The sequence below is a fragment of the Littorina saxatilis genome, linkage group LG10 (genome assembly GCF_037325665.1).
Source record: "Littorina saxatilis isolate snail1 linkage group LG10, US_GU_Lsax_2.0, whole genome shotgun sequence".
Lineage (NCBI taxonomy): Eukaryota > Metazoa > Mollusca > Gastropoda > Littorinimorpha > Littorinidae > Littorina > Littorina saxatilis.
The window spans coordinates 48,552,782-48,562,601 of NC_090254.1; the positions used below are offsets into that span (position 1 = coordinate 48,552,782).

Below are 9,820 nucleotides of genomic sequence, written 5' to 3' on the forward strand. Positions count from 1 at the left end.
CAGCTTCCTGCTGTCGGTGAAAGGGAGCTGGTCTCTGTGTCGCAACGTACACCGCACTACCACAGCTTCCTGCTGTCGGTGAAAGGGAGCTGGTCTCTGTGTCGCAACGTACACCGCACTACCACAGCTTCCTGCTGTCGGTGAAAGGGAGCTGGTCTCTGTGTCGCAACGTACACCGCACTACCACAGCTTCCTGCTGTCGGTGAAAGGGAGCTGGTCTCTGTGTCGCAACGTACACCGCACTACCACAGCTTCCTGCTGTCGGTGAAAGGGAGCTGGTCTCTGTGTCGCAACGTACACCGCACTACCACAGCTTCCTGCTGTCGGTGAAAGGGAGCTGGTCTCTGTGTCGCAACGTACACCGCACTACCACAGCTTCCTGCTGTCGGTGAAAGGGAGCTGGTCTCTGTGTCGCAACGTACACCGCACTACCACAGCTTCCTGCTGTCGGTGAAAGGGAGCTGGTCTCTGTGTCGCAACGTACACCGCACTACCACAGCTTCCTGCTGTCGGTGAAAGGGAGCTGGTCTCTGTGTCGCAACGTACACCGCACTACCACAGCTTCCTGCTGTCGGTGAAAGGGAGCTGGTCTCTGTGTCGCAACGTACGGTACCACAGCTTCCTGCTGTCGGTGAAAGGGAGCTGGTCTCTGTGTCGCAACGTACGGTACCAGCTGCAGGTCAAAATGAACGAATCCATTGTTGAATTAATTTCAATTTTAAGCAATCACATCATGATATGTTGAACGTATCTTCATGTAAGAGTATTTTCCCTACACCAATGCACAGACACAGACACAGACACAATCACACATACACACACACTCACACATACACACACACTCACACATACACACACACACACACACTGTGACACGCGCGTGCACGCACACAGACACAGACACACACTGACACACACACACTGACACTGACACACATGCACACACACACACATACACATGCACACATACACATACACTGACACATACACAGCTGTTATCGATCAAACCTTCTTCTCAAGTTTCTTCTACGTTCCCGGATCGATCAAACCAAGATAGAGGGGAGATCCGTGAAGACGAATATATTGATCTCGCAAGAAGAAGAAGAGAAACGACAACAACAACAACAACAACAACAACAACAACAACAACAACAACAGCAACAACAACAACAACAACAACAACAACAACAACAACAGCAACAACAACAACAACGACGACAACAACAACAACAACAACAACAACAACAACAACAACAACAACAGCAGCAACAACAACAACAACAACAACAACAACAACAACAACAACAACAACAACAACAACAACAACAACAACATCAACAACGACAGCAACAACAACACCAACAACAACCACCACAACAACAACAACAGCAACAACAATCTGACCTGTCCTTCATTTCGTTCCCTATCCCTGCGCTCTCTCCTCCTCTGTCGTTTATTCTTGCTTTCAGGCATTTTGCTCGGAAGATTCCCTGTTTACACCTTCCTGCAACGTACACTGACACCCTGACACACCTTGACACTCCAACTGTGGACACTGACACCCTGACACACCTTGACACTCCAACTGTGGACACTGACACCCTGACACACCTTGACACTCCAACTGTGGACACTGACACCCTGACACACCTTGACACTCCAACTGTGGACACTGACACCCTGACACACCTTGACACTCCAACTGTGGACACTGACACCCTGACACACCTTGACACTCCACCTGTGGACACTGACACCCTGACACACCTTGACACTCCAACTGTGGACACTGACACCCTGACACACCTTGACACTCCACCTGTGGACACTGACACACCTTGACACTCCCTGACACACCTTGACACTGACACCCTGACACACCTTGACACTCCAACTGTGGACACTGACACTCGGCGTAACTCGGCGTTACAACACGTCTCCACCTCTCTTCTTAGCATTCATTGTAATCTACTTTCGGTTTGTTTCGGCGAGTTCACAGCAGTGGAAGTTATTATTCATAAAACTGTGTTGACTGAACAGCAGATTTCCTAACTAACGCCAAAGGCTAACCAAAACAACACAGATTTAATCGGCTGGTCGAGATTGCAGGAGAGTGGATGTTTGTGTGCCTTAAAGGCGGTCGTCTGCATTTTTGCTTTTTTTCAATAATCTTATGGTTAGATTTTGCTAAAAAGTTATGTCAGATGATGAATGAACCATGGGGAAAAAAGTTATAGAAAACAAAAAATATGTAAAAAACGATTTTATTTTTGGGTAGCGTGACTCACGCTTCCAATATTTTGTTTTCTGTTTGCTGAGAACATGTGCTTTGCCTAAAAAATACTGACCAATCAAATTCATGTCACTATGCTTATAGCCACGCCTAAACAAATGCAGCAACAGTTTGACACTGGAGCGCTGTCCACGCTTTTTTTTAAACGCACAAAATGCACGGGATTTGAGAGGAGTTTTGCGCTTGGCATTTTCCAAATAAGGATATCCTACTATGAGTACTACGCTGGAATACTACAATGAATTTTCAAACGGCTACACTGGCTTCGTCTTTCCTGATCGAAAGGGGGTGTATTGTTGATAATTGTAGATAATAGAATCTGCATTTTAATGGTCAAATGGCGATGTCGGTATAAAAATGTAGACAAGGACCTTTAAGTCGTAACAAAATAAGAATATTTCTAACTAAAATGGATAAATAACTAACTTGCATTGCTAACCAAAATATGATATTTGACACAGATCTGGACAGTTGTTTCACCTTGATCTCGGATAACGAGGCTGTCACAATGTGTGCAACGTTTCATATAAAAAATGCAATTATCGAATAATAACTCCTTTTTGGTGGGGATTGGTTGGATGTGGACCTGGTAAACGAGAGTTATCTGTCTCCGTTGCCAAGCAACACTTCGCCACAGCGCCACCTGCACGCAAAACGAGCCTCGCTCTGGCTTGACCTTTTGCCGAGGCTGAGGTCACTGTCTTGTCTACCCATGACGCAACGGGGACCCAGCCAGACGGTCTTCCTCCAATGGCCCATACTTGGTTAGATGTGTGTTTCACATTCACAATGTTGAGCAGCTTTTTGTTTGAGTTTGATTTATGCTTGGTAATGTTTATTTGGATTCTATGACCCCTGGGACAAAAACATGACGAAACAAAAATCTTGAACAATCTTGAAAGGTGTTTCTTGGAGTGAAAATCATAATTGTGAGACGTCAGAAAAAAAGTTATGTCGACTGTGTCCGATATTAGAAAAGAGAAAGAGAGAAATAAATGCAGGCAGACACACAAACAAAACACTGTCTGACCCTCCCCCCCCCCTCTCCCCCCCTCTCCCTCTAGCTCTCCGCGGCACAAACACACACAGAATTAAGACATACCTTCACGCCTCAAAGGTACTTGATATATTTTATTCTCATCGACAATACAGTTGTGAAATGCTTACGCTAAACACAATAAAGACAACATATAGCTACTCACGCGTACACATACACGAGATACACACCCTCTACACATTACACGCACAACAAACAATCTTGAAAGTAAGACGACTACCAAGTTCTGTTCATAAACCAAGTTGCCATGCCCCTAAAAGCATGACTGGTATTATTTAAATACCTTACATTATGCAGCGGCAACCTGAACAAACATTGTTTTGCTTCAAACATGAAATCATAAAGTGGGATTTGCGCTAAGTCATAATAAATTCCGAAAAAAATTATACTTTTAAAAAGACGAAAGGGCTTGAGAAATATATCTACTCCAGCTCTTCGTTAAGGTGGTCCTTAAATTGAGCCCGAAGTCTTTTTACCGGAAACTCAGTGTTACAGCTTCCTGCGGCCAGCTTCGCCTGGCTAAAGACAGGCTTTACACATATTGAATTACAGCCGTTATAAAGAACGATGAGCATTGGTCAGCAGAGTTAATTAAAGACGTGAGCAACCTCAAATCTTGAGCATCACACAACAAACTACACACGTCAGAGGGTCAATACAGCGCTTGGTCAAACAGGTAAATGCATGTGTCTGTTCCAGTATAAGCGGAAAGGCCATGAGTACTAATGGACGGTCAGTTATTTATATACACATGTGTATAACACTGTTCGGTGAATACTGCATTTGGTCATTGGCTTGTTATCTGAGAAACTCCCAGCCTTCCATGTCTGTGAAGTACTGGAGAGACAGAGACAATGTTTTATCATCACGCCATGTTACCTGACATGGCCCGTGTGGCAATTTCCATTAATTCATTTGTAAACAAACAAACAAACGAATAACAAACAAACAAACATAAACAACAAAGAAACTCTGAGAAACAAAATCTGCAGAAAAAAATCAACTTGCAGTTCACTGCATCAGGGCGAAAACTCGTGTATCGCCTGTACTCTCTTTCATTGGGTGGGTTGTTTCCCCTAGACCGTACCGTTGTGTTTAATTCTATTTTCTCTGAATTCATGTGCAAGACTGAAACACGCGCTAACAAAACATGTAGAAACTCAATTTGTCAGGCTCTGGAGGACAAAAAAAGAAGGAAACTCCTCTAAACTACAGTTTTACAAGGGAGTGTCACACGACTACTCTCTACAACCCTATCTTTTGCTAACACAAGAACACAGACAGGCTATGAGCAAACTACGTATAAGTGCCCATGACTTAGAAATCGAAAAGGGCAGATACACGGGAACACCAAGGGAGGAAAGACTATGCAGAAACTGTGGAGTGGTGGAGGATGAACTTCATTTCCTTGATTCATGTACAATGTATGCTCATCTCAGGCAACAGTTATTACCGAATACTTCCACCGGCAGTGATGAAATAAGAGTCAGTTCTCTGTTTACTGACAGCGACATCCAAAGGCAATTGGCAAAATATGTGTACGATTGTTTTCAACTACGCAGATGCAATGCGTCTTCCGACTGTCCTCAATAACCTATGCTCATCTTCAGGTCCTCTTTGTTCACCCTGTTCCACTTGGTTTTGTATTACATGTATGTTATGTTATATTGCTATTTTTTTTTCCTGTACTTATGTATCTTGAATGTGTCAATAGGCTATGTGCTTTAATGACAATAAATTCTGATTCTGATTCTGATTCTGATTCTGATTCTGTGCATACTGCTTTCTGTTGTGCCACAGACTTCAAACAGTCACAGCTTAGATCGGTGCGAGCATCACCGTCGATGTATGAACGACCTGTACGACCATCTGTCACTTGCACATTCTTACAGATTCAAAGTACTCGCAGCTGTAGGCTGGCATTAATGACATCAAACTTGATCTCTTTTCAAAGCATTGAGATCGATCCTCACACAAAAACAAAACCTACCCCCCTTCCAATGTGAACTTGTCTCTGACAGTTAAACATTCAATGACGTCATGCGAGGTTGTGTGACGTCACATTTGTGTGACGTCACATGACGTGAGCATCAGAGACCGACGCTGTCCAGTTCTCTCATCATCTGACAGACGACACACGGCTCGCAGCACAACGACGTGAAGAAATCTTTTATCAGAGAGCCCTGCACACAATATATAAACACAACTTTTAAATGCAACTAGCAAACTGCTTTGAGAGTATAGTAAACTGTATGATATAAGAGAGAGAGAGAGAGAGAGAGAGAGAGAGAGAGAGAGAGAGAGAGAGAGAGAGAGAGAGAGAGAGAGAGAGAGACAGTCAGACGGACAGACAGACAGACAGGAAAACAAACAGACAGGCAGGTAGGCAAAGAGACAGACAGACAGACTGAGAGGATACCTTGATGCTGAAGAGAGCTCTCATCTTGACCCTAAGGGCGAAGGCAGCGCAGGGTATGAGCGGCATGAAGGGGGTCTCCCCCAGTCTGACGGACACCGTGTAACGGTAGTATGGCCAGCAACAACACATCCAGCAACCTGCACCAAGACAGACACACACATTGACATCAGTGCATTTACACAGAAATAGATCTATACACAGAGATATTCATCTTTAAATAAAATAGATACACATCCACCAACCTGCATAAACTAATCTACACACACACACACATTGATACAAGTACACAGACGGAGATCTATACACAAACACATTGATACAAGTACACAGACGGAGATCTATACACAAACACATTGATACAAGTACACAGACGGAGATCTACACACACACACATTGATACAAGTACACAGACGGAGATCTACACACAAACACATTGATACAAGTACACAGACGGAGATCTATACACAAACACAGAGACAAAGACACACACACACATTGATACAAGTACACAGACGGAGATCTACACACACACACATTGATACAAGTACACAGACGGAGATCTATACACACACACATTGATACAAGTACACAGACGGAGATCTACACACACACACATTGATACAAGTACACAGACGGAGATCTACACACACACACATTGATACAAGTACACAGACGGAGATCTATACACACACACACATTGATACAAGTACACAGACGGAGATCTACACACACACATTGATACAAGTACACAGACGGAGATCTACACACAAACACATTGATACAAGTACACAGACGGAGATCTACACACACACACATTGATACAAGTACACAGACGGAGATCTATACACACACACATTGATACAAGTACACAGACGGAGATCTACACACACACATTGATACCAGTACACAGACGGAGATCTACACACACACACATTGATACAAGTACACAGACGGAGATCTATACACAAACACATTGATACAAGTACACAGACGGAGATCTACACACACACATTGATACAAGTACACAGACGGAGATCTATACACACACACATTGATACAAGTACACAGACGGAGATCTACACACACACACATTGATACAAGTACACAGACGGAGATCTATACACAAACACATTGATACAAGTACACAGACGGAGATCTATACACAAACACATTGATACAAGTACACAGACGGAGATCTATACACAAACACAGAGACAAAGACACAGGCACGTGTAGGTACACGGTCTACAGACAACAGGCAGCAGTATCATCAGCAACAACACATTCACCAACCTTCGCAAACATACACTGAACACATGGCGGTTTGGGGTTGCACACACACACACACACACACACACACACACACACACACACACACACACACACACACACACACACACACACACTCTCACACGATTATCACTCACATGACCCCCTGGTGGTTTTACAGCTACACAAGGGAGACGACCACTCCCTCTCGCTGTGGGCTTCGTCAAAGGGCATGTGCAGAGCTACTCGCGTGAAACCCTTGCTTCCGCTTCCGGTGGATTTGGGCTGAGACGTCATGGTCGCCGTTGATTGGTCCGTTTTGGAAGGCGTGCTGGTTGCTGATTGGTTATCTTCCAGCGGAACGTCAGACAGACGATCTGTGTCTGCGGAGGATCTCTGGTCTGAACAAAACCCACATATTATAAATATAATACATTTGAGAACTCCTTTTTTCTCTACAGGATTTAGACAACCCTTTAAAAAAACAAAAACATCTAGGAGATCAAGTTTTGCAACACATCCCAATACTGACAGATTTATCAGGAAATGCCAACTCTGAAACAAGGCGTAGGAAAGTATCATACAAAACATTCAAGCTGCACATCTACATAGTCCTGCCTGCTTGCTGCTTCGATGCACAATCATCTTAGTTTCACAAGAGCACTTTTCAAGAACCATAAACACAAGTTGTAACAAGAGGCGAAGCCATCAAGGCTAACGTAAGAAATCGACAAACAGTAACACAAACTCAATCACTCCGTCACACACACACAAACACACACACACACACACACACACACACACACACACACACACACACACACACACACACACACACACACACACACACACACACACACACACACACACACACACACACACACACACACACACACACACACACAGAAAGAGCATAGGTGAAACTGTGCAAGAAAGCGAGACACTAGATCTAGATCTGTCTGTCTGCATGTAGCCTACTTACAAGGACACGACTGCCAACTAGTCTCGGCGCGCTCAAAATAATAATGACCGAGACTTTCAGTACTTCCTTCGCGTGACGTCTAACCCTCTTACGTCATAATGTGACGTCAATGTAATGTGACGTCTTCAAATGTTAGAGTTTCTACCACAGACATACACACGCACAGACGCACGCACGCACGCACGCACGCACGCACGCACAGACAGACAAAGTTACGATCGCATAGGCTACACTTACGTGAGCCAAAAATGAGCCATGTGGTAAAGTTAGTCAATTGGAATAGTGAGCCAAAAAAGTGAGCCAATTGCAATTTACTTGGTATTTTGGCTGACAAAAAATCCTCCGCTTTTATTACACACACACACACACACAATTCTCTCTCACACACACACACACACACATTCAAACACACACACACACACACACACACACACATACACACACACACACACAAACAAAAACTGTTTTCATGATCACGTTATTCTCTGTGCTTGTTCCCAACAGTGAAACTATATATCAGTCTTTTTGGAAGACAAATAGGGCGGAATGAGATGCCATTTCTTTGTGGGTCAATCAAATCAAAACACATCAATCAACGATAACCACCACTCTTCTGGAAGTGTCCCCATTCCCCACACCCTCGCCCCCCCCCCACCCCCCACCCCCCACTCCCCAGCACCCCCCCTACTTTTCACCCAAGTAACACAGTGTACTATCAGTTTTAATCCATAATCTTCCTTTGGCTAAAAAACACACCTAACTTCAGGCAAAAACAACAAGTCGCGTAAGGCGAAAATACAATATTTAGTCAAGTAGCTGTCAAACTCACAGAATGAAACGCAATGCCATTTTACTCGTAGCATCGTCAGGCCACCGCTCATGGCAAAGGCAGTGCAGTGAAATTGACAAGAAGAGCGGGGTAGTAGTTGCGCTAAGAAGGATAGCACGCTTTTCTGTACCTCTCTTTGTTTTAACTTTCTGAGCGTATTTTTAATTCAAAGATATCATATCTATATATTTTTGGAATCAGGAACCGACAAGGAATAAGATGAAAGTGTTTTTAAATTGATTTCGAAAAAAAAAAATTGATAATAATTTTTATATATTTAATTTTCAGAGCTTGTTTTTAATCCAAATATAACATATTTATATGTTTTTGGAATCAGCAAATGATGGAGAATAAGATAAACGTAAATTTGGATCGTTTTATAAATTTTTATTTTTTTTTACAATTTTCAGATTTTTAATGACCAAAGTCATTAATTAATTTTTAAGCCACCAAGCTGAAATGCAATACCGAACCCCGGGCTTCGTCGAAGAGTACTTGACCAAAATTTCAACCAATTTGGTTGAAAAATGAGGGCGTGACAGTGCCGCCTCAACTTTCACGAAAAGCCGGATATGACGTCATCAAAGACATTTATCAAAAAAATGAAAAAAACGTTCGGGGATATCATACCCAGGAACTCTCATGTCAAATTTCATAAAGATCGGTCCAGTAGTTTAGTCTGAATCGCTCTACACACACACACACACACACACACAGACACACACACACACACACACACACACACACACACGCACATACACCACGACCCTCGTTTCGATTCCCCCTCTATGTTAAAATATTTAGTCAAAACTTGACTAAATATAAAAATGAGACTGAAAATGTTTAGCAAATGATAAGGAAAGAGATTTACACGCATCATTACGACAGGAAGAAGGTACGGTATAAAGATAACGCTTTGGCTTATAGCTCAGCTCGCTAACATCTACAGCCTCTTATATTCGCTGAGTCTC

The 9,820-nt window shown here is 43.2% G+C and overlaps 1 protein-coding gene and 1 long non-coding RNA gene across 2 annotated transcripts; both read right to left on the minus strand.

The window, feature by feature from the left end:
• Positions 1 to 3,407: 3,407 nt before the first annotated feature.
• On the minus strand, positions 3,408 to 5,432 carry LOC138978985 (uncharacterized). The gene is made up of 2 exons (XR_011459879.1): positions 5,131 to 5,432; positions 3,408 to 4,478 (listed from the first exon to the last, which is right to left on the minus strand). It is a non-coding gene; the product is annotated as an uncharacterized lncRNA (long non-coding RNA).
• An 8-nt stretch (positions 5,433 to 5,440) lies between these two features.
• LOC138977906 (PLAC8-like protein 1) lies at positions 5,441 to 7,335 on the minus strand. The gene is made up of 3 exons (XM_070350511.1): positions 7,197 to 7,335; positions 5,770 to 5,906; positions 5,441 to 5,533 (listed from the first exon to the last, which is right to left on the minus strand). Exons 1-3 carry the CDS (start codon positions 7,333 to 7,335, stop codon positions 5,441 to 5,443), a joined length of 369 nt encoding a protein of 122 aa, XP_070206612.1.
• Positions 7,336 to 9,820: the final 2,485 nt, after the last annotated feature.

Bases quoted from the DNA above. Each gene is read 5' to 3' on its own strand.
- LOC138977906 (XM_070350511.1), bottom strand. From the start codon at position 7,335: ATGACGTCTCAGCCCAAATCCACCGGAAGCGGAAGCAAGGGTTTCACG. The intron at 5,907-7,196 runs GTGAGTGATAAT...GTCTTGGTGCAG, and splicing joins TAAAACCACCAGGGGGTCAT to GTTGCTGGATGTGTTGTTGC. The intron at 5,534-5,769 runs GTATCCTCTCAG...TATTGTGTGCAG, and splicing joins GAGCTCTCTTCAGCATCAAG to GGCTCTCTGATAAAAGATTT.